The following is a 26585-nucleotide window of genomic DNA, read 5'->3' as shown; positions in this document are numbered from 1 at the left end:
CGGAGCAGGTCTTACTTTAGGAGTGCGACTTGTGTCAAACCAAAATTGAGTTGCATTGTGGAATGATTGGCTTTAAATTCTAGAAATGGGCTCTGCATTTGTCACATTAATAATTCATTTGTGTCCATGATAAGATGCAATGGTCACTTATAATGTTAACATTTTAATACTTTAGGCAGTAATGTATAAAAATTGAAAGATTGTATTTACTTCATAGGTATATTTTGTACTAAGGATAGTAAAGGTTAACTGCAACTGTTTAATTAATTGGTGATTTGTCTTGTTTTATTTATTTATTTGTCTCTTTTATATCCTTCAATGTAGACTAATTTTTTTATTTTTAGCATGATTTGCTTTCTAGTTGTTCATTTTAAAGTTCCATTTGAGATTACTTCTAGAAAATTAAGTGCGCTTCATGACAATTAAATGCATTGCTAACAATATAATCAAACTCACTTACAACAGGTAAACCAAAAGCGTCTACAGTTTCTCCTCGAAGGAAAAAGAAAAAGTGCTTACATTTGGTCACATTTCACTTATAGTACCATTTATCCAGCACATTGACATTTTCCCCCTTTATTTATTCACTTGAAACCTCAATCGATTATTCAACGCTTGCAGAAAAGCGAAAAACCAGTGATCAACTAACGTAGTAGAGCGGATCAGGCAACTTGAAGGTCCGGTTGCCGGCACTTGCCCCCAATATATCGCTCCATTGATCACCCATGTTCCCAATTATTCTGAATCCACTCTTCTCAAGCTTCGCCCTCTCTGCTGATTTAAACTCGTACGATGTCTTCCCAGAATAAGCTGATCCCCTGCAACCAAAAATGTTACTTAAATTTAGACAGCAATAAAAACAATACAATAAAATGTAGTTTTACTATGAACCATTTGTCAATGGATATGTAGAGTTATGACGGAGGAATGAGAATATGAGATAGAGAATCCTCGAATTCCTCGAAACTGCAATAAAGCAACAAAAATGTATGTTTGCTAGGAACCATTTGGAGGACCACAAATACATTTAGGTTGATTTTTTCCATGAAAAGTTAAAAAATAGGCAAGATATAAGTTAAAGTAGGTCAAGATGTATACACGCGGAAATAGAAAAAATTAGGGTTGAACCACTATCCGTCAAGTGTTAAGTTAACTCGTTGGTAGATCCTTACTTTAAGACAAGCTTCTCCCAAGTGCGATATCCGACATTTCTGAGATTGGTGATTGTGACACTTCTCTGATCTTCTTCTCTACCTGTTATGAACACGACCTTGACTCCAAGTTTCAACAATTTATTGTACAGCTGAAGACTCTCGGGCAAAGCTGGGGCTCTGCCTTCCAACACCCATTCATTGAATGCAGTGATATTGAATGCCTTCGTCCTGAAAATATTAATTCCCAAAAATTCTATTTAAACTCTGAGTGCTAATTATACCCTACCAAACAACAACAAACTTCTTCATTAATTAATTCATCACGTGATGTTCCAATAATCTACATTATCTAAAAAGATTGTATTTCTAAGATCTCTCAATTATTGTTTTGCTTTTTAGCAAAATTTCCATTTGGATTAGGCCTGGCAATTCCTGACACGACCCGATAATCCGACACGATACGACACGAAATTTACAGGTGTTTGGGTCGACACGATAACGAATCGGGTCATTATCGGGTAACCCGATAAGCACATGTTAAGATAACGGGTTGATTCGGGTATACACGTGGTAACACAATACACGATAAGCATAATATTAATTTTATAATTTTATAACCCTAAAAAATACTATAATAATTATATATATTAATTTAACAATTTTATACCCCTAAAAACTATAATAATTATATAATATAATTATATATATATTTAATTAAATTTAAAAAATTGATGACCATTGGATTGGCTGAGATCAAGCCAAAGTTCCAATACAATTTCATGATGATCGATATAAATCGAGGATTTTGTAAATTGAGGATTAAACTTTTGAGAAAGACCTCACAACCTTGAAAATAAAAACATTTTCATTTTGCATATCCTTGCACATTTAATATTTGTAATAGATTAGTAGTGTATGTATTATTTTTTTATTAGGCACTTATTTTCGAGTGTAGATGTAGTACTTAAACGACAAATGTGTTTTAATGTTTTGAAGTAATATTTATGTGGCAATGTGTGGTATGTGCAAATTTAAGAAAAAAAAATATTTTTCTTAACGAGTCATAACGGGTCGGGTCACTTTACCCGTTGGGTAAAGTGACCCGACCTGTTAAGGACATGTGAAGATAACAGGTGTGACACGACACGACCCGTTAACATAACAGGTGTTACATGAAAACGACACGAACACAACAGATACGACCCGTTTGCCAGACCTAATTTGGATGATCAACATCTTTGATTTACTGCTACTTTATTTTTATATTGTGCGTTGGGTCATGTGCATCCTCATGCTTTATATTTAATAAAATCTTTGAAATATATTTGTTAGTTGGGAGAGATTTTTCAGCGGGACCGGTACACGAAGTGGTACATCACGTGTTACTGTACAAATGGTGAGATATGTGTGTTAAAAAATTAATAACTTAAAAAATAAAAATTTTCACACTTATATAAAAATACATGATATACCACTCGTATTTTTGTCACAAATTCACAATAAAAAAGTTCTCGTTAGTTAGACTAGCTAGAGCTTAGGTACCACATTATTGGTCGCATTATTAACATATAAGTGAGTTCATACAATATATTTTAGTAGAGTTATACTGTTAATGAGTTAAATAGTTAATTGTTATGAGAAATGAGAGAATCAGTGGTAGTCGAATCCGCATTAAGATAGATAAGTATGATTGTTTTTTGCCGAGTTTCATACACTATTATTCTTTTATTAATCAAACGATTTGCGTTATATAAACTTCATTATTCGTTTATCTATCAAACAAGCATTATGCAATCCTGGGGTCCCTCCCCCTTATAGAAAAAAAATAAAGCAAAACCCGGCCGTGAAGGGTCCTTATTATTGTTTATTTCAACATTAATAAAATAGTGAATAATATCATGAAGGCGATAAATATAATATATCATTGGTTACTACAAGTTTTTGTTGAAATTTTTTATTATAATTTAATATTTGACAATTTGAATGTATTATATAAACGTTAAAGAAATTGCTTGCGTGAAAGAAAATTAATATCACGATTTTGGTAATATTTACTCAATTAGCAACTTACCCGAATCCTTGACGAGCAAAATACGGTAGATTAGAGAGCGTGGTTTCATCTATATCAAAGACCCAAACGTTCTTGCCATCCTTTTTAAGATTGAGGCTCTTGGCATAGAGCCAAGCCACATCAGTGATCAATTTTGAGTCCTTCCTGTACTGGTGCCCAAGCATGTAGTGCCCAACGTAGCTTCCACATTGTGCCGGAACAGTCTTCCAGTTGATAATGTTCCCAACTTCCACCGCCAAACGCCAACTCAGACAAGACAGGCCGGGAACGCTGCTGCCACCCGCCCCGGATTTCGGCCTGAGGAGATGGATTTGGTGGTTTATAAGTGGCTCATAAGCTTGAGTTGTTGAGAAAAATATGACAAGAAAGAAGAGTAATACTCCTGGCAATCTTTCCATGGTATGTGAGGACTTTGGTGAGTGGAGACTTCGTTGCATTAGATTGATAAGTTTCCTTCTTTAAATAGGGTTTAATCAAGACATTGACCTTTGGTTTTAGGGATAATTACGTCGGTGCCCCTTAGTTATGCTGGTGTACAATAAGTGAAAATTGGAGGAATATTAGTGCTTGAACTTTTCCACTTCATTGTTGTCATCTAAAAGGAGTATTGCTTCAGATTGTGACAAGTTTATAATTCAATACTCATAAATTTCTAGTTTTGGGATCAAACTCCAATTCCAATAAAATTCAGGAATCACAATGGTTAAGATGCACAAGATCCTGAGTTGTTTTTTTGAAATTAATTATAAGGATAAGTTTTTTTTTTAATTTTTTTTTAATGATGTAAAAATATATTTCCACTAAAAGATTGAAGAATAAATTAGTATTAAACTCGCTATTTATGAAATTTAAAAATAGGTGTCACAAATCAATGTGGTCCTTCTGTTAGAATTTTGTTAAAATTTTCATTAAGTGCTAATGTGGCACATAAATGAGTCACATATGTCCTATTTTCTCACAAATAGTCCTTGAAATTAACCCGCAACATCAAAGTGGTCCTTGAAATTAACCTGTGACATCAAAGTGGTCCCTGGATTTGAAAATCGATTAATGTAGTTCCTCAAATAAGTGTCTCAAATCAATGTAGTCATTCTGGTACAATTCTATCAAAATTTTTGTTATGTGCTGATGTGACACATAATTGGATCACACAAGCCTAATTAAATTTGAAAAAAATTACAAATAAGTTTAATAATTTACTTGTTAATAAAAAAGGGAAAATTAGAATCCCCATCACTTTTATAATCCTCTTTAGATTAAACATTGGTTATAATACAAAATTTGATTAGGACACTTAAACAATAGTCATGTCAACATTTTTATATTTATTTAGATTACAAATCATTATTGTGTTTTTTTAATTTAATATATTAATTATTAAATTCCATATATATCCTTTTATGTAGATATATTTCTGTACGTGCCTATTCTTTAGGAAGCCGGTTCTCCCACGTTTTTTTAATTCAATCCCATCTATGAAAGTCTCTTACTCAGGTTTTTTTTTTGTTTTTTTTTTCGTTTTTTTTTTTTTTCAAAATCAAAGCCTCCGAACAGAGAACCACATTTCTTAGTTTGCCTACTACATATATCGATACTAGCCCAATGGCGTCGTCCATTTCTAGCTTTTAGTCTAATTTCTTTGTATAATCTCGTTTTGATAGGAGCTAATGACCAGTGAGTATAACTTTGCCCCTATTACCAAACGCCTTGAATGATCTAATTTAATATTATATCATGAACCAAACGATTATTATGAGTCAGTGTAACATTAAGTAACGTACCAAACTCCTGTTACATTACAAACACACTGTATAATGTTTTTCCAGACAAATAAGTTTCAAAAATTACTGAAACTTTACGTACCAAATGCCTAGAATGATCTAATTTAATATTATATCATGAATCAAACGATCATTATGAGTCAGTGTAACATTAAGTAACGTACCAAACTCTTGGTAAATTACAAACACACATTGTATAACGTTTTTCCAAACAAATAAGTTTCAAAAATAAAAAAACTTTACGTACCAAACGCCTTAAATGATATAATTTAACATTCTATCATGAACCAAACGATCAATATGAGTATGTGTAACATTAAGTAATGTACCAAACTCTTGGTACATTACAAACACACACTGATAACGTTTTTCCAAACAAATACGTTTAAAAAATAAAAACTTTACGTACCAAACGATCAATATGAGTCAACATAACATTAAATGACATACCAAACTCTTGGTACATTACAAAGTTGCAGTCCAATAATGTACCAAATTCAAAATGTTAACTGGTACATTACAAAGTCGCAGTCCAATATGAGTCAGCATAACATTAATAATGTACTAATCATAGCCTTGCTCAGGACCCTCAACTTCTTATACTAGCTACGTACGTTGCGGTGTAACTCCTAACAAGTTGGATGGATATGAGATCCAACCGAAGCTCCATATGGGATTCTTAATTCAATTAATACTAAAACCATAATTAATAATTTGGCTAATACACAACATGCATCGACCCTAACGTGTGAATCATGTTTTTTAACTCGATAACAGCTTCAGCTATACCTAGATTAATTAAGTTTTCATCTTTTATTTTTTCGTTTAATCAAATCCTTCGACTTCGAAAGACAATCAAAATCAATGCACCCAACTGATAATTGAATAAAAATCAGTAACTGGAACCTGAATACCAACGTCAACCTCGGTACGAAAAGAAGGCTTTTGAAATTTATGGTACGTTCATAGGAAGGAAGTGTCGTTGGAAAATAAAATTCACTAGAAAAATAACATTATTAATATCCTTAAATTCAAATCCTTCTGATATTCAACAAGTATTCTACTCGGATTAAAACTCTGAGACATAGTTAGCAAGAATCTAGGAAACTTGCGTGCATTTTGGGGTGAAGAAACTAGATACGGCAAAGAGATATGTTAAAGGCTATGGCAAAATATGTAATTTAGGTACGTTACAATGGGTTAATTAAAATACACATGGCACCAAAATTGTAGGAGAATGTTTAATCAAATTGTTAAATTGAATAGATGTTTAATCTAAAAAGCCTAAAAATGAGGGGTCTATATCAAAACGCCCCAATAAAAAATTATAAACCCAAAAGCCCATTCGTACAATCACCTCTAATCACAGTCTACATTATTCTACTCCTTCGCTGTCTATTCTCTAAAATAAAATCTCAACACATCCAACTTTAAACACTTTGACACCCTTCGCCGAATTGAACCTGGATCGAGATCAACTTTGGTGAAGACTTGGCTGATTGGCAACAACTTCTGGGACATGACTGTTAGCATTTAGGGGATCATCATCCTCACAACTTTAATCTTGGAGAGCTTGTTCGGCGCTTCCATGTGGTATGGTGACTCAAAAAACGACAATGTCTGCATTGAGATAATGAGGTTATAACCAAGGTGCGTCTATTGTTGGTTGAAAACTTTTTCAAACCCCATCTTAGACCTTGGTTAAGCCTTGTGCCTTTGAGAATTTATGGAAGGGATCTCTCTTAGAAGTAGGTCCTATTACAAAAAAAAATTTCTATTGTGCAAAATAGTATTCAAACAACTTTTTTAATTAATTATTATACTCACATCAGCACATAACAAAAAATTTACAGAATTGTGGCGGAAGCATCATATTGATTTGCAACACCTACTTTCAAGGACTACATTCATCAATTTCAATTTTAGGGACCATCTTGATGGTGTGAGTCAATTTCAGGGACCATCTTGATAGTGTGAGTCAATTTCAATGACCATTTGTGATAACACCCGTAAATCTTATGGGACCCATTTATGGGCCACATCAGCACTTAACAGATTTTTTAACATAATTATGACAAAAACATCACATTGATTTGCAACACCTATTTTCAAGGACTATATTGATTGATTTTCAATGTCAAAAATCATCTTGATGATGATGGTCAATTACAAGGACCATTTGTGATAAAAACGCATCTATGAAATATGAATACTACATCAAGGGGTAGATATTAATATAATATTCATGATGATATGGCACTTTGGATGGAGCATAATAGGTTGGTCTGGGAGGGGAAATTTACTGAGCCTTTAGAGGTACTGCAGCGGGTGTTATGTTGGCTTCAAGAGTTCCAGGAGGTTAATTGCAGCCCTAGCCATGTTAAGGAGCCGCAACCACATAGGTGGATGACACCTAGTGAAGGGTGGTTTAAATTAAATGTACATGGCACGGCAAAGTTAGAGGTCAAGGATGGTGGCGCGGGAGGAGTACTTCGTGGTGATGGAGGCTTGTTTCGAGCAACGGGTGTGTTGAGGTTCCAAGGTATCTGCTCCGTGAAATAGGTGGAGCTATTAGCAATAAGAGCTAGTTTGCAGCTTGCTATTCACACTGGATGTAGTTTGGTCCAATTTGAAACTGTCTCGATGAAAGCAGTCGAAGCTTGCAAAGGAGGAACTATAGATTACTCAAGTCTTGGTTTTATTGCTTTTGATATTAGGGAGTTGATGACTAAGTTTGTTAAGTGCTCAATAGCATATATTCCTCGTCATGGTAATTGTGTGGCAGACCACCTTGCCAATTGACAAAATTTTGTTATAATAACCATAATGTTGTGAATAATATGTGGATGGCCCACATGAATAATTTGTTACTATTTATTAGGCCTAGCAATTCCTGACACGATCCGATAACCCGACACGACACGACACGAAATTAACAGGTGTTCGGGTCGACACGATAACGAAACAGATCGTTATCGAGTAACCCGATAAGCACCTGTTAAGATAACGAGTTGGTTCGGGTATACACGTGGGTAACACGATACACGATAAACAAAATATTAATTTTATAATTTTATAACCCTAAAAAATACTATAATAATTATATATATTAATTTAACAATTTTATACCCCTAAAAACTATAATAATTATATATATATATATATATATTAAATTAACTATAATAATTATAATAATTATATATACTATAATAATTATACCCCCAAAATATTAACTATAATAGTTATATTTATATATATATATATATATATATATATTAAATTTTAAATTAAATTTTATACCCCTAAAAACTATAATAATTATACATACAAAATAAATAGATTTAAATCTACTTAATAAATAAATAAATATATATATATATATACACACACACCCCATTGAACTTCATGGGATACGAATTAAACGAAACTAATTTCAACGATCAAACCGTCAAACTTGTTTGTATATGCTTCAAGATCACATCAGCAAAAAATTACAAAAAACAAACATTCACAGATCAAGTAACAAGACAAAACTTTTCGACGGTTATAAACGAAAAATCACGATTTAACGGTTATTTTAACTCCGATTTTAATGATTTTTTACAGCTACACTCCTTGAACCTATATGAATACAATGAATGAATTCGATCTTCAATTTAAAATATTTACACTAGGGGATACCACAAAATCTTATGTTATACTTGATGAAAGTATGAATAAACTCTTAAGTGTTAGTGAATCTATTGTTTTGATGGGATACGCATTCTACGAAACTAGTTTCAACGATCCAACCGTCAAACATGTTTGTATATACTTCGAGATCGCATACGCCCAAAAATTGCAAAAAACAAACATTCAGAGATCAAGTAACGAGACAAAACTTTTCGACGGTTATAAACGAAAAATCATGATTTAACAATTTTTTTAACTCCAATTTTGATATTTTTTACAGCTACACTCCTTGACCCTATATGACTACAATGAATGAATTTGATCTTCAATTTAAAATATTTACACTAGTGGATACCACAAAATCTTATATTATACTTAATGAAAATATGAATAAACTCTTAAGTGTTAGTTAATCTATTGTTTTGATGAGATACACATTTTGCGAAACTAGTTTCAACGATCCAACCGTCAAACATGTTTATATATACTTCGAGATCGCATACGCCAAAAATTGCAAAAAACAAACATTCAGAGATCAAGTAACGAGACAAAACGTTTCGACGGTTATAAACGAAAAATCACGATTTAACGGTTATTTTAACTCCGATTTTGATGATTTTTTACAACTACACTCCTTGACCCTATATGAATACAATGAATGAATTCGATCTTCAATTTAAAATATTTACACTAGTGGATACCACAAAATCTTATGTTATACTTAATAAAAGTAAGAATAAACCCTTAAGTGTTAGTGAATCTATTGTTTTGATGGGATATGCATTCTACGAAACTAGTTTCAACGATCTAACTATCATACTTGTTTGTATATCCTTCGAGATCGCATACGCCAAAAATTGCAAAAAACAAACATTTAAAGATTAAGTAACGGGACAAAACTTTTCGACGGTTATAAACGAAAAATCACAATTTAACGGTTATTTTAACTCTGATTTTGATGATTTTTTACAACTACACTCCTTGACCCTTTATGAATACAATGAATGAATTCAATCTTCAATTTAAAATATTTACACTAGTAGATACTACAAAATCTTATGTTATACTTAATGAAAGTACGAATAAACACACTAGTGGGTCACTTTCATTAAGCATTGAGTTCCATTGGCAAGGTTTAAACTTTTGAGAAAGGCTTCACAACCTTGAAAACAAAAACGCTTTCATTTTGCATATCCTTGCACATTTAATATTTGTAATAGATTAGTAGTGTATGAATGTATTTTTTATGAGGCTCTTATTTTCGAGTGTAAATGTAGTACTTAAACGACAAATGTGTTTTAATGTTTTGAAGTAATATTTATGTGACAATGTGTGGTATGTGCAAATTTAAGGAAAAAAAAAATATTTTTCTTAACGGGTCATAACGGGTCAGGTCACTTTACCTGTTGGGTAAAGTGATCCGACCTGTTAAGGACCCGTTAAGATAACAGGTGTGACACGACACGACCCATTAAGATAACAGGTGTTACACGAACACGACTGACACGACCCGTTTGCTAGGCCTACTATTTATTCACATTATTTTCACTATTCATTTGTGGAAAATTTGTAAAGTGAATAGTGTTCTCTTTGTTTATAAAATGAATGAGAGGTGAAGAAGAGGGGAGACTCACGGAAGAGGAAGAGATGAAGAGGAGATGAGATAATACAGAGAGTTATCTTTGTACTCTTATTATTTCATATTATAATGAAAGCATCATTGGTGCCCCGAGGATGTACTCCAGTCACACTGACTATAGAGGAATCTCGTAAATTTTATGTCTTGTTTATTTATTCTACTGCACACCACCGGCGATTTTACAACACATAAACTTAAAATGTGCACGTGTCGTGCTCTTTTTTTTTTATAATATTTTTCAAATGTGCGCGTGGTCCTGGACACTGGCCTTTATAGGCACACGTGGTCCTAAGGCATTGGGCCCTATGTTTTTCAAATTTGTGAAGATAAATGCTAAAGAGATAGCGGCCACTTAGTACTACAGTCTAGTAGTATTTCTCTTCACTTGTAAGTGAGAGGTCTTAGGTTCAATTCTCACCAAAAGTGAATTTGTATCACATTATTGCTAGCTCATTATGAGGCTAAGCCCACTTCCCCTCCCCCCTTAATGTAGATAATATCGTTTGTTAAAAAAATGCTAAGGAGCTATTTCAAAAGTGGGACTCTCTATAAACTCTTTGCTATCTTATATTTTTTGCACAATATTTTATAATGTTCGCATGAGATTTGATGGTAAATTGTGAGATGACTGAGAGTTATAGAGAGTCTCACTTTGAAAGAGTCTTCTTAGCATTTCTCTTTTGTGAGTCTCTTTTTCATTAACGTTCCCACGTTTCACATTTTTCACATCAATGTTACAATATTAACGGCGTTTTCTGTTGGCCACTTAATACAATGGTTTAGTGATATTCATCTTCATTTGTAAGCGAGAGATCTTAAGTTTAATTCTCGCCAAAGACGAGTTTGAACCACATTATTGTTAATACATTATAAGGCTAAACTAATCACTTCCCTTTTAATGTAGATAATATTATTTGTTAAAATAAATGCAGTTTTCTGTTTTATTTCAATTATTTGACCTACTCATGCAAGAAAAGTTGAAATCAACCAAACAGAAAACTTCGAAAGGCAAAAGGACTTATAAGTAATAATGTAATAATATATTGCCATGTGCAAAACGTACCATAAATAGTAATAATATATGTTATTGTTTACTTACCAAAGAAAGATATCACTGTTGGTCGGCATATGCTTTTTTGAAAAAATTGGTTGGCATATGCTTTTTTTGAAAATAATATTCGTAAATTATCTAATTCTCCAATTGCCATTCCATTTTTGCTATGTTCTCAAACTTTAGTGAATGCTCATCATATATCTAATTATTTGTTAAGTGTTCCTTTATTTAATCTTAGTAAATTTTTTTAAAAATTTTAAAAGTAAAATTTAATGTGAAAACTAGTACGGTAAAATAACACATGATAAATGATTATATGTATAATGATCATACACTATAGTTATAGTGGTGAGCAAAAATGCTTCTGAAAAAAGTTGCAAGAATTGCATAGTTGTAAAAGATTTAGTAGAAAATTAATAAAAATATTGCATATATTTTCAGAATAAAAAAAAAGAATTGCATACAATAAGATACATCATTACAAAAAAGAAAAACTAATGAAAAGAGCTTGAAAACTTTGAGTTTTAACGATAAAGACAAAATAAAGGGTATAGTGAATAGTATCATGATTGACTTTTTAGTGCAAAAATATGGTTTTTTGTTAAAGTGAACAGTACCAGAAGTTTTTTTGTTAAAGTTCCCTTACAAAAAAGACTAAAGTAAAATAAAAATGAAGAGGGAATTACTTCCAAATAAATATAGATGTAGGAATTTACTAATTTCCATTATTTTCATTGTAATAGAAAGATTGGTAGTTGAATATTCTTAACACAACTTTGGTGGCTATGATCTTTCTCTTCAATCCACTGCGTTTCATGTTCAAAATATGTCTCTGCTTGTAGTATAAATTAGTGTAAACTATCCTTTGTTTTTATGTAAATCACATCAATACCCTCTCCCACCACTCATAAAAAGTTATGTATAATATAATTGAAAGGTAATGATAAGAGCTTATTAAAGCCTAAAATTAAAGCATCTTTTATATCACAGAACGAAGGGTATCGATGCACAACAATAGAATTCCATCACATAATGAAGGTAATTTTCACACTTTTTTTTAGCTTCTCACCTACACTTTTTTATTTATAATCATCAAATTGTATAAGTCAGACAAAATCAATAATCTAAATTAAACAGAATTGTGTGGAAGGCTAAACAAGTGTTTAAAAAGTATTTCCCTTAAAAATAAGAAGCTTAAAATGGAAGGACGAGACGTCAAAAGAGATGATATTATCTGCATAATTATATAACATGCATGCATAACAAGCCGCATATAAAAAGATAAGGTTCTCTATCTGTATGTATATACACAACACGCCTACCACGTTCCCATATTTAGTCTTACATTAATCCTTTTTCTTTGCCGAATTTAGTCTTATATGTTATATTAATCGAGTTGCATATATTTCTGACAATTTGTATAATCTTGTCAAATCTCTCTTAATTCTTAATTCTTTCAAGGATTAACATTAAGCATATCTCTTGCTAATTCAAAGATATCTACGATCGCTTGAACAGTTGAACCTGTAATCCATCATTCAAACGTGCCGAAAATATTTAAAGATTGCCTGAAAAATAAAGGAATTCCCACATTGAATTGAACTAATTCTGCAGCAATCATTGGATGCCTGTGGACAAAGGGTTTCTGGATTTATCCATTTGCCGACATTTTTCCCCAAAAAACAATCATTTCAAGGATCTCCCTTACGTGGCTGATTGTTACATTGTGTTAGGTCTTTGTCTGATTTGTTTTAGCATTATTGTACGTCAGAGAAACTTTTATAGATATTGAAAACATAAATCACGTGATAAATTATTCTACGTGGTATAAGTTATAATAAGTATCAATTATCAACATAGTTGATGATAGATTTCAATTTAAAACATATATACGAATAAAAGCAAATTTATAGGTTAAAATTTAAATACAATAATAACGTTACGTGATTGTGTTTCAAAATTTTTTTAAATTTTTTTTACCCTTGTTTTATTTTTTGTATCCTATATAATGCATCATGCAGATAAAGAGATTTTTTAATGTGATCGGTACATAAGATGATACACTATGTGTCATTATAGAAATAATAAAATATATTTATTAAAAAATTAATAATTTAAAAAATAAAATTTGTCATCATTTGTATAAAATATGTGATGTATTATTGGATCAAAATGCAATATTTCTCATGTGGATGTACCATCCTTACACAGAGGCCTGCCCTGCTGATCTTGCCTGCCACGCAAATCGACCGCAATCAACACAAACCACCAAAGATCGGCAAGCAAACAAGGACCACCCAATGCTTTTGCAGCTACTTGTCGCTTCATTTTTTCATTGGGTCCTTTCAGCACGTCTCTGAAAGAAAAGCAAGAACGCACAAACAAAACAAAAATATGAGGACATCTATAACGAGAAGATATTATAATTAAATAAGCGCGGTCCCATCTACAATCTCATTATATCTTGCACATGTTTTTTGTTAATTTAATTTTATTTATTTCATTCGACAATTTTAACCACGTTTTTCTTGATATATTATTTTTGTTGTTTTTGGAATGAGAATATGATATGGGCACATTCAAATTTTAGCCTCACACACTAAGATTGTAATTATTATAGGAATTTTAACTAAAAGTTTATGATACTGTTTACTTTAATAAAAAACTATATTTTTACACTAAAAAATCAATTCTGGTACTATTAACTTTACCTTTTATTTTATCATTATCATTAAAATTTAAAATTTTCAAGCTCTTTTCGTTCATTTTCTTAATTATATATGCATAAGCAACAGGGTATATATGAGGCTGATATATTATGAAACACAAAATATGACAATCAAATAAGTACAACTAACAATACTAAAACATAACAATTTATCCACTCCAGTGTTATACTTCAATTTCATTTTATTCAACACATTGTATCACAATAGGGTTCAAAACCTTATTCTTAATGTAAATTAGTATAAAATATTGTTTGTAATTGTTTGAACCCGTTTTTACACTATTGGCCCGTGCAATCGAGGCCGTTGAATGCGCAGGATTTTAGACCGGTGAATGATAAAGTGGTTAAAATGATTTTTAGTTAGTATTGAGGAATGATATTGTGATTTTAATCATAATATTATCTCTTAATAATAACTAGGATATTTAAACTTAATATGTGATATATTTGATGTGGATGGTACAATTCAAATGGACTTTGAGTTCATGGACAGGGTTGAAGCACGTAGCCTTGTCTTGAGATATGATGATGAATTTCATCAATTGTTTTTTAGAGTTTAAGCTGATGAAGGGATCATCATGCATGCATGTGGTCTTTGTCAGGGGAAATATACATGATGGATTTGATTGGTGAGGTGATTACATGGATATAAACTTGTTTATTTTATGGAGATAAACTAGTTTATTTGTGGTGATGTGATACCAAGCCTAAAAAGGGGGGGATGGGCCTTAGCCTATGGCACAGATCAGTTGAATTAGTTTGAGTTGCAAATGAACTCTACTTAATTATTAGGCCGTGCAGAGGTAAATAGAGACACATGAGCAACGCATCAGGGACCTCCAATTCAACACACAACTGCCCTGCGCAAATTCTCTCAACAACCTTTAGATTTTTTCTTTTCTTTTTCGCCGACACATCTTTAGTTGGCATAAACAGCACTGTGGAGGCAATCGGTGATATCTTCAGTTGGCATAAACAGCATTGTCGCTGTAGAATCAGCCGATCTCGCAGCATCTTCAGTTGGCATAAACAGCACTGCGTCGAGGCCGATTGGTTACCTATCCAAGTCTCGGTCGAGAATGATTTTCGAATCCTTGTTGGTCGAGGTCATCTTATCAGCCTTCTCGGCGAAGTGAGGTGTTACGAGTTACTACATTCGACACATTGGAAGCCGAATTTGATATTGAACTTCGCTAAGTTAGCAGCCTTGTCTTCAGGCTCTAGAACCCGAAGGCCGAGACAAGTTCCTTCCTCGGCCGCAATTGCAAGACGCAGAAGTCAGCCGCACACCCAACGCAACATCAACATATTTTACTCATCGGCCGAGCTCAGCCGACGAGTTGGCACACCCCGCACACAACCGAAGGACGTAGTTAGCTCATAGATTACTCGGCCTACGCGCCACATAGGCTTGGTAGTTTTTAGGGTGAACAGTAATTAAAAAAAAACAAAAAAAAAAACCACTATTGGAATAGAGAGGTAGTGCATATATATGGTACTATTAGCTAGACATGACATTCGTGTTCATGTCGTTTTCGTAACACACCCCATATGGGTCGTGTCGTGTAACATTCGTTAAAGTAAACGAGCAATATGACCCGATCCGAAATCGACCCGTTAATAATATCAGGTAATATGACTCATTATCCGTTAAAGAAAATATATTTTAAATCAATAAAAAAATAAAATTAGGTAAATTACACTTTATCACCTCAGGTTTGAGGTCTATTACAACCTCATACAATATCTTCAAAACATTTCACTTTCATACCTTATGTACTATTTTATTTCAATATAATACATCCGTTACATTTTCCATCCATTGATCCGTTAAGAGCTGACGTAGCTGCTACATTTGTGCCACGTAGCAAAAAAATATTTAGGAAACTTCGCCCCCCCCCCGACCCACCTACCTCTCCTCCACTCTCTTCACCTCCCATCCCATCCAAAAACCTACCCCATCCCACCCCACCTCTTCGAAGAAGACGCACGAGCAGCAGTGGCAGTGGGTCCTTCTCCGCTCCCTCTCTACCACGATCTTCTCTTTAACAAGCCCTCCCTCTCTGCACGATATCCTCTCCACCGATCCTTCCAGCTCCCACCTCCCCCGCTACAAGAGGTATTTTGCAGAGATTTCAATCCCTTTCTCTCTCTCTTTGTTCTCTTTATCTCTCTATAGGCTTTCTTGGATGGAAGAAATTTAAGGTGATTGAGGATTCTTAGCCTCTTTGCTCGGGTTTTGATTTGATTGATTGATTGATTGTTCCTTAAGGAAATCATAAACTTCAAAGATGGCTGTTTCTAATGAGAACCATTCTAGTCTAATCAGACTTATAAATATGTGAGGTAATGAATCACTGAAATGGGGTCTTTTTTTTTTTTTTTTTTTTTTTTTTTTTTTTTTTTTTTTTTGCAGTCTGGGCATTTAGATTTTGAGAGTTAAAATTTTCCAAAGATTCTGACTTTTTTCGGTTTTCGACTAACATAAAGGAGGACTATTCGTGGACAGCAGCAAATTAGGCAAAATATGAGGGCTTTTGGAGTCATTAATCAAAGTTTGTTAGGAGCTCCATCATACCCTTGTGCTGTTAACAAAATACCTCTTGCCTGGAAATTTTGAATTAGGGTTTCTGACATTGATTTGGGATTGTATTTTTGTAATGTAATGGAAGCGGGAGAGGTGGGGGTTGGGTGTGATGGGTCTTTGGATGGGAGGGGAGGTGAAGAGAGTACAGGAGAAGCCAGGCGTGGGGGTGAAGGGGGAAGGTTTCTGGGTTTGTTTGTAAAGGTGGGCGGTTGCGAAAGGTGGATTTATTTCAATATAATACATCTGTTACATTTTCTATCCATTGATTAGTTAAGAGCTAACGTGGCGGCCATATTTATGTCACATGAATCTTGTAACTTTCATGCTTAAATTAAACCAATACATGTCTATAGAACTCGAGGTCTATGAATTACCTTATGACTAACCATGTTTTATTGTACCCTCTATTTTAGGGACATGTTGAACTTGAACAAGCTCAAATTCACCGCTTTGGAAGTCTCTGGAAGAAACTACTTGAAGTGGGTTCAAGACGTGAAGCTCCATCTTAGTGCAAAGGGTATTAGAGCCACCATCGAGGCACCTACAGATGCCAAACCCATCGATGAAGCTCAAAAAGCTACTGCAATAATCTTCATTTGAAGACATATCCATGATGCACTGCAGACCGAGCACCTCGCTGAGGAGGACCCATGCACCCTCTGGCTTGCTCTGGCCGACCATTTCTATCACCAGAAAGACATTTACTTGCCTGAAGCAAGACACGACTGGCAGCATCTATGCTTCCAAGACTTTAAGTCTGTGAATGAATACAACTTTGAAGTTTGTAGAATCCGATCATTGCTTAAGTTTTGTAATGTGGACGTAACAGATGCAGATCTCTTGGAGAATACCCATTCGACCTTCCATGCCACCAATATTGTCCTGCAACAACAATATAGGGCATAAAAGTTCACCAATTTTTTTGGATTTGATCTCTGTTTTACTTCTCGCTGAAAAGTAGAACCAACTTTTGATGACAAATTATCAAGCTCGACCCATTAGCTCGAATGCCGCACCTGAAGCGCATGGGACCAATTCTAGCAACCACAAACGACGAAAACATCATCGTGGCCATGGTAATGGGCGGTAAGCCCAACCACCGGCCCAAGGTCAACAAAGCCAAGGCCCACCCAAGGGAGGAAATTTGACCCAGAAGCGTTAACCATTTGCCCCAAAGTCCCCAAACTTCAAGAATAAGGGAAAAACTATCATTCAATTGGCTTCCAATGAAATGGACATGTGCTACCAATGTGGATCAAAGGATCTTTGGTCACGCAAATGCAGAGCTACCCCCCCCCCCCCCCCAAAAAAAATTGCCAAGTATCATTCACGTCATGAGTCTGACTTTGCCCATGTGGAACATCCTGAAGATGCTACTACATCCATAAAGATATCATACTTTTAGGAGGCATCAACTCCTTTGGATGAATAAGTTTTATTCTTCTAGACATGTTGTTAGGGTGTTTTTACCTTTACTGGCCAAACCTAGTGGCGATGGTCTAATTACAACTTTCCCTTGAGAACAAGCATTGCAAGGGTTATCATTTGAGATAGCAATGTCTCTGCTCAATAATGGATGTCCATTAGAGTTGGTAATGATCCTACGCATCATGGTGGATCCTGGATGACCCAGACGGTCATGCCAAAGTATGTAAACTTTGAAATCAATGAACTTCTGGTTCCTGACCAGTATGTGATTCAACTGTCTTTATGTATGTATAATACAATCCACTCGACAAACTACGCAACTTCTCCAATATACGTTTCTGGGTATCATTGGAGGTAATGCATAGATACTTCACATTTTCTGCACTTTTCGTTTCAATGTGGTATCCATTTAAACGTATGTCTTTAAAACTCAACAAGTTTCGAGTAGATCGAGTAGCGTACAACACATTATGTATGGATAATATTGTTCCATTTGGTAACATAATATGGGTTTCCCCTTAGCTTTCAATCACATCTGATTGGCCTGATATTGTTGTTACCTTTACTTTTGTAAACATCAAGCTTGAGAAATACTTTCGATCTCGAAGTATTGTATACGTTGTTGTGCAGTTTGCAAGACAGATATCTCTGCCATTTCTCATGTTCTGAGAATGACCATAATTTTTATCCATGCTCTCTGAGTAAGGGAATCAGGGTTAAAAGCAAGTTATAACAAGAAATTTACATGCCACTTTTATTGAATATGAAATGCTAGTTTTACACAACAGATTCATTAGGTCGGGAATTATGGTTTTTCATCAGGAGCTCATTGTTCTCTTCAACTACCAGGAGCACAAATATCAGCTGGTTGTATTCAGTGTAGCCTCGCACTCTATACTGCTACTGCAGAAGCACGTTAGAGGCATGAAATGTGTTAAAGGTCTTTTCCAGCAACATTTCCTCAGTAATAGTATCCCCACAGAGCTTCATCTGAGAGGTAATTCTGAACAACGTAGAATTGTACTCAGCCACTGACTTGAAATCCTGGATCCTTAGGTGAGTCCATTCATAGCGAGCTCTTGGAAGAATCACCATTGTCTGGTGATTGTATCTGCTTCTCAAAGCCTGCCAGAGAGCTAACGGATCTTCAACCGTTAAGTACTCACTCTTTAGTGCCTCACCAAGATGGCGACGAATAAAAATTGTAGCCTTTTGCCCGCTCTTGAGAGGATAAGCTGCTCACTTCTCTGATGGTATCTCCAAGATTCCCTGCTTCCAGATGGATCTTGGTATCTAGTACCCATGTAAGGTAATTCTTCCCAATAATGTCCAAGGCAACATATTCAAGCTTTACCAAGTTCGCCATTTTCTTTTCTAAAAGAAAAATGAGATGTGTAAGAACTTGCAACAATATGTATTCCTGGAGGAATATAGTGTTAGAACTTCTAGTTCTTACAATTTTTTTTTCATTTTGATCTTCAGGCTAAAATGATAAGCACTCGAAACTTTTGGCTCGAGATTTTTAGGGTGAATGAGGAAGGCGATTGTACTGCACCATTCTCATTGAAATAATGTAACATAGAATGAGCGATTATTCCACACCACTCAAGTAGCAGGAAAAATTTAAATACGCATAGCAGTGTGATTGATTAAACCGCACCACCTAAAAATTGCAATGAAATTAAACTGCAGGCAAATTAAATATGCAGGGTAGGGCGGGCAATTATATCGCTCCACCTAAAATTTGCAGTAAAATTAAATCTGTAATTCAAGATAGGAGATGATACCGCACCATCTTGGATCGCAATAAGATGAAATTTGCAGTTCAAAATGGGCGATTGTACCGCACCATCTTGGATTGCAGTAAAAAATAAATACTAGTTAGTAATCAATATCTATACCAAACAAGAAATCAAAGATGTATGTAACCGCTAGTTGGAGAACTAGAAGCAGGCATGGAGCAAACAGTTCGTCGTGAAGGTATACCGCACAGTTGAGGTAGAGGAAGAAGATGAACAGTAAAAACCTTAGAGGAAACATTTTTTCTTTCGGCGAAGAGAAATGATTTTCATTCGGCAAAGAGGAATGAGAAATAGTTATATTTAGAGACTCGTACTGATAACGTGTTATAAATATGTAAAAGTTAGAGGGATAACATTTTAGATAGGTGCGAAGCAGATGTAAAATATCACACTAAAGCTATAGCTCAAGTGAATGACAAATAAAAGTTGGAGGAAGAGATTTCTTTTGTTCTGTATGTTCTCTCTGTATATACATCGATGGCAGTAGGAATGCTCTATTTATAGAGCGAATCCATACGACAAATTCTTAAAGTTCGAAATTTACAACATTTTGTTTCCAAAGTCTTCATCATATTTGTGTAGGTATTGACAAAGAACTTATGTGGGCATTCATCAGATAGCCGATTGTTTCATCAGCTAATGTTTTCAACTGCCAATATTGACTGCCAATGGTTTCAACAGTTTTTGTTTTCTTGCTCAATTTTTTTTTTTTTTTTTTGGTCAAAGGCAACATTCATTCCTTACTAACACATATACAAAACGAATGCCCAATCACAAAGGAAGTACAAAGAAAAATATGGACCTCCAAAACATTACAAGGAAAAATTCCAATCCATTACAGGATTGGAGCCCAAAGCTCTACACACCCTCCCATAGATCTTTGACAAAACACAACGCATGCGGGTCAAGAGGTGATGGATCCAATGGAAGAAGGGGAAAGGATGTAGGATGGAGGAAACAAAGGGATAAGAAAGCCATAATGGAAACGAAGAAAATGAATTGTTTGAAGACATGTAATTGAACAAATAGTGCGGAGAATAGGAGAAGGAAAGTTGGAATTGAGGGCTTTCCGATCTATGACGAAGGAGTTGAGGTTTGGGGTCGGAGAAAATTTGGTAGAAGAATAGGAGGAAAATTAGGCTGATAAACACACAAAGAAAGGAAATCAAAAGGAAACCGGGGTTCCCACCAACCCTTGCTAAAGCAAGGGCTGGCAGCTGACTGATTTTTCTAATCTGTAAACTCACATAGGCAGTGAGAATAGCTCTCAATAGAAGAGAAGTTTGAATATGTTTTCTTGCTCAATTTAGGTCCAACAAGAAGCTCAAGTCTTAAAACTGCATTTATCCTTAAATCGGAGCAAGTCTTACTTTAGGAGTGCGACTTGTGTCAAACCAAAATTGAGTTGCATTGTGGAATGATTGGCATTAAATTCTAGAAATGGGCTCTGCATTTGTCACATTAATAATTCATTTATGTCCACGATAAGATGCAATGATCACTTATAATGTTAACATTTTAATACTTTAGGCAGTAATGTATAAAAATTGAAAGATTGTATTTACTTCATAGGTATATTTTGTACTAAGGATAGTAAAGGTTAACTGCAACTGTTTAATTAATTGGTGATTTGTCTTGTTTTATTTATTTATTTATTTATTTGTCTCTTTTATATCCTTCAATGTAGACTAATTTTTTTATTTTTAGCATGATTTGCTTTCTAGTTGTTCATTTTAAAGTTCCATTTGAGATTACTTCTAGAAAATTAAATGCGCTTCATGACAATTAAATGCATTGCTAACAATATAATCAAACTCACTTACAACAGGTAAACCAAGAGCGTCTACAGTTTCTCCTTGAAGGAAAAAGAAAAAGTGCTTACATTTGGTCACATTTCACTTATAGTACCATTTATCCAGCACATTGACATTTTCCCCCTTTATTTATTCACTTGAAACCTCAATCGATTATTCAACGCTTGCATAAAAGCGAAAAACCAGTGATCAACTAACGTAGTAGAGCGGATCAGGCAACTTGAAGGTCCGGTTGCCGGCACTTGCCCCCAATATATCGCTCCATTGATCACCCATGTTCCCAATTATTCTGAATCCACTCTTCTCAAGCTTCGCCCTCTCTGCTGATTTAAACTCGTACGATGTCTTCCCAGAATAAGCTGATCCCCTGCAACCAAAAATGTTACTTAAATTTAGACAGCAATAAAAACAATACAATAAAATGTAGTTTTGCTATGAACCATTTGTCAATAGATATGTAGAGTTATGACGGAGGAATGAGAATATGAGATAGAAAATCCTCGAATTCCTCGAAACTGCAATAAAGCAACAAAAATGTATGTTTGCTAGGAACCATTTGGAGGACCACAAATACATTTAGGTTGATTTTTTCCATGAAAAGTTAAAAAATAGGCAAGATATAAGTTAAAGTAGGTCCAGATGTATACACGCGGAAATAGAAAAAATTAGGGTTGAACCACTATCCGTCAAGTGTTAAGTTAACTCGTCGGTAGATGCTTACTTTAAGACAAGCTTCTCCCAAGTGCGATATCCGACATTTCTGAGATTGGCGATTGTGACACTTCTCTGATCTTCTTCTCTACCTGTTATGAACACGACCTTGACTCCAAGTTTCAACAATTTCTTGTACAGCTGAAGACTCTCGGGCAAAGCTGGGGCTCTGCCTTCCAACACCCATTCATTGAATGCAGTGATATTGAATGCCTTCGTCCTGAAAATATTAATTCCCAAAAATTCTATTTAAACTCTGAGTGCTAATTATACCCTACCAAACAACAACAAACTTCTTCATTAATTAATTCATCACGTGATGTTCCAATAATCTACATTATCTAAAAAGATTTTCTAAGATCTCTCAATTATTGTTTTGCTTTTTAGCAAAATTTCCATTTGGATTATGCCTCACAATTCCTGACACGACCCGATAACCCGACACGATACGACACGAAATTAACAGGTGTTTGGGTCGACACGATAACGAATCGGGTCGTTATCGAGTAACCCGATAAGCACCTGTTAAGATAACGGGTTGATTCGGGTATACACGTGGGTAACACGATACACGATAAGCATAATATTAATTTTATAATTTTATAACCCTAAAAAATACTATAATAATTATATATATTAATTTAACAATTTTATACCCCTAAAAACTATAATATATATATATATATATATTAAATTAACTATAATAATTATAATAATTATATATACTATAAAGTTATACCCCCAAAATATTAACTATAATAATTATATATATATATATATATATTAAACTTTAAATTAAATTTTATAAAAACTATAATAATTATTAATTAATATGCATCCATTGATTCCATAATTCCATTCCATTCCTGCCGCACCCTTTGAAGAAAAAGGGAGGGAAAATGAAAATTATAAGAAAAATTGAAAGGGAAACAAAAAAAAAGAGGGAAAGATGGATAGGCTGTTGCCCTTTGAAGAAAAAGAATGAAGGAAAAAATTAAAATTATAAGAAAAGCTGAAAATGAAACAAAAAAAAGATGGAAAAATGAAAATTAATAAAAGTGGTGAGAAATTTTATTTTTCTAAGATATTAACTTTTTATCACACATATGACATATCCAATTATTTTTATAATAACACGTAATGTACTACTCTGTGTACCGATCAATTATACGTACAAAATAAATATATTTAAATCTATTTAATAAATAAATATATATACACACACACACACATACACACCATTGAACTTGATGGGATACAAATTATACAAAACTAATTTTAACGATCCAACCGTCAAACTTGTTTGTATATGCTTCAAGATCGTATCAGCAAACAATCGTAAAAAACAAACATTCAGAGATCAAGTAACCAAACAAAACTTTTCGATGGTTATAAAACGAAAAATCACGATTTAACGGTTATTTTAACTCCGATTTTGATTATTTTTTATAGCTACACTCCTTAATCCTATATGAATACAATGAATGAATTCAATCTTCAATTTAAAATATTTACACCAGTGGATATCATAAAATCTTATGTTATACTTAATGAAAGTATGAATAAACTCTTAAGTATTAGTGAATCTATTGTTTTGATGGGATACTCATTCTACGAAACTAGTTTCAATGATCAAACCGTCAAACATGTTTGTATATACTTCGAGATCACATACGCCAAAAATTGTAAAAAACAAACATTCAGAGATAAAGTAACGGGACAAAACGTTTCGACGGTTATAAACGAAAAATCACGATTTAACGGTTATTTTAACTCCGATTTTGATGATTTTTTACAGCAACACTCCTTGACCCTATATGAATACAACGAATGAATTTGATATTCAATTTAAAATATTTATACTAGTGGATACCACAAAATCTTATGTTATACTTAATGAAAGTATAAATAAACTCTTATAGTGAATCTATTGTTTTGATGGGATACGCATTCTACCAAACTAGTTTCAACGATCCAACCGTCAAACATGTTTGTATATACTTCGAGATCGCATACCCCAAAAATTGCAAAAAACAAACATTCAGAGATAAAGTAACGGGACAAAACTTTTATACGGTTATAAAAAGAAAAATCACAATTTAACGGTCATTTTAACTCCGATTTTGATGATTTTTTATAGCTACACTCCTTGACCCTATATGAATATAAAGAATGAATTCGATCTTCAATTTAAAATGTTTACACTAGTGGATATCACAAAATCTTATGTTATACTTAATAAAAGTATGAATAAACTATAATAATTATATATATTAATTTAACAATTTTATACCCCTAAAAACTATAATAATTATATATATATATATAATTAAATTTAAAAAATTGATGACCATTGGATTGGCCGAGATCAAACCAAAGTTCCAATACAATTTCATGATGATCGATATAAATCGAGGATTTTGTAAATTGAGGTTTAAACTTTTGAGAAAGACCTCACAACCGTGAAAAGAAAAACTTTTTCATTTTGCATATCCTTGCACATTTAATATTTGTAATAGATTAGTAGTGTATGTATTATTTTTTTATTAGGCACTTATTTTCGAGTGTAGATATAGTACTTAAACGACAAATGTGTTTTAATGTTTTGAAGTAATATTTATGTGGCAATGTGTGGTATGTGCAAATTTAAGAAAAAAAATATTTTTCTTAACGGGTCATAACGGATCAGGTCACTTTACTCGTTGGGTAAAGTGACCCGACCTGTTAAGGACCCGTGAAGATAACAGGTGTGACACGACACGATCCGTTAAGATAACAGGTGTTACAGGAAAATGACACGAACACGACAGACACGATCCGTTTGCCAGGCTTAATTTGGATGATCAACATCTTTGATTTACTGCTACTTTATTTTTATATTATGCGTTGGGTCATGTGCATCCTCATGCTTTATATTTAATAAAATCTTTGAAATATATTTGTTAGTTAGGAGAGATTTTTCAGCTGGACCGGTACACGAGGTGGTACATCACGTGTTACTGTACAAATAGTGAGATATGTGTGTTAAAAAATTAATAACTTAAAAAATAAAATTTTCACACTTATATAAAAATACATGATGTACCACTCGTATTTTTGTCACAATAAAAAAGTTCTCGTTAGTTAGACTAGCTAGAGCTTAGGTACCACATTATTGGTCGCATTATTAACATATAAGTGAGTTCATACAATATATTTTAGTAGAGTTATACTGTTAGTGAGTTAAACAGTTAATTATTATGAGAAATGAGAGAATCAGTGGTAGTCGAATCCGCATTAAGATAGATAAGTATGATTGTTTGTTTCCGAGTTTCATACACTATTATTCTTTTATTAATCAAACGATTTGCGTTATATAAACTTCATTATTCGTTTATCTATCAAACAAGCATTATGCAATCCTGGGGTCCCTCCCCCTTATAGAAAAAAAATAAAGCAAAACCCGGCCGTGAAGGGTCCTTATTATTGTTTATTTCAACATTAATAAAATAGTGAATAATATCATGAAGGCGATAAGTATAATATATCATTGGTTACTACAAGTGTTTGTTGAAATTTTTTATTATAATTTAATATTTGACAATTTGAATGTATTATATAAACGTTAAAGAAATTGCTTGCGTGAAAGAAAATTAATATCACGATTTTGGTAATATTTACTCAATTAGCAACTTACCCGAATCCTTGACGAGCAAAATACGGTAGATTAGAGAGCGTGGTTTCATCTATATCAAAGACCCAAACGTTCTTGCCATCCTTTTTAAGATTGAGGCTCTTGGCATAGAGCCAAGCCACATCAGTGATCAATTTTGAGTCCTTCCTGTACTGGTGCCCAAGCATGTAGTGCCCAACGTAGCTTCCACATTGTGCCGGAACAGTCTTCCAGTTGATAATGTTCCCAACTTCCACCGCCAAACGCCAACTCAGACAAGACAGGCCGGGAACGCTGCTGCCACCCGCCCCGGATTTCGGCCTGAGGAGATGGATTTGGTGGTTTATAAGTGGCTCATAAGCTTGAGTTGTTGAGAAAAATATGACAAGAAAGAAGAGTAATACTCCTGGCAATCTTTCCATGGTATGTGAGGATTTTGGTGAGTGGAGACTTCGTTGCATTAGATTGATAAGTTTCCTTCTATAAATAGGG

The 26585-nt window shown here is 33.8% G+C and overlaps 2 protein-coding genes across 20 annotated transcripts in view; one reads left to right on the top strand and one right to left on the bottom strand.

Moving 5' to 3' along the window:
* Window positions 1-26585, top strand: part of LOC126582282 (uncharacterized) — an 87917-nt gene that overhangs the window by 17453 nt on the left and 43879 nt on the right. The gene's annotated exons all lie outside the window — the stretch shown is intronic.
* Window positions 413-26582, bottom strand: LOC126582281 (acid phosphatase 1-like). Of its 3 annotated transcripts, none has more exons than XM_050246367.1 (3): window positions 26118-26548; window positions 1173-1382; window positions 413-818 (listed from the first exon to the last, which is right to left on the bottom strand). In XM_050246367.1, exons 1-3 carry the CDS (start codon window positions 26513-26515, stop codon window positions 641-643), a joined length of 786 nt encoding a protein of 261 aa, XP_050102324.1. In that variant the 5' UTR covers window positions 26516-26548; the 3' UTR covers window positions 413-640. The 3 variants fall into 3 exon arrangements, with proteins under 3 accessions (XP_050102324.1, XP_050102323.1, XP_050102322.1); XM_050246366.1 differs by lacking the exon at window positions 26118-26548 and adding an exon at window positions 3226-3677; XM_050246365.1 differs by lacking the exons at window positions 413-818; window positions 1173-1382 and adding exons at window positions 21692-22097; window positions 22452-22661 and having other exon boundaries at window positions 26118-26582.

This window comes from Malus sylvestris, chromosome 9, assembly GCF_916048215.2.
Source record: "Malus sylvestris chromosome 9, drMalSylv7.2, whole genome shotgun sequence".
Taxonomy (NCBI): Eukaryota; Viridiplantae; Streptophyta; class Magnoliopsida; order Rosales; family Rosaceae; genus Malus; species Malus sylvestris.
The sequence above is the reverse complement of the archived record's forward strand: the minus strand, read 5'-3'. Positions and strand labels throughout refer to the sequence as shown.

Coding starts and splice junctions, on each gene's coding strand:
- LOC126582281 (XM_050246365.1), bottom strand. CDS start 26,554: ATGCAACGAAGTCTCCACTCACCAAAATCCTCACATACCATGGAAAGA. Junction 22,662..26,117: donor TTTGCTCGTCAAGGATTCGG/GTAAGTTGCTAA, acceptor TAATATTTTCAG/GACGAAGGCATTCAATATCA. Junction 22,098..22,451: donor TGGGAGAAGCTTGTCTTAAA/GTAAGCATCTAC, acceptor TTTTGGTTGCAG/GGGATCAGCTTATTCTGGGA.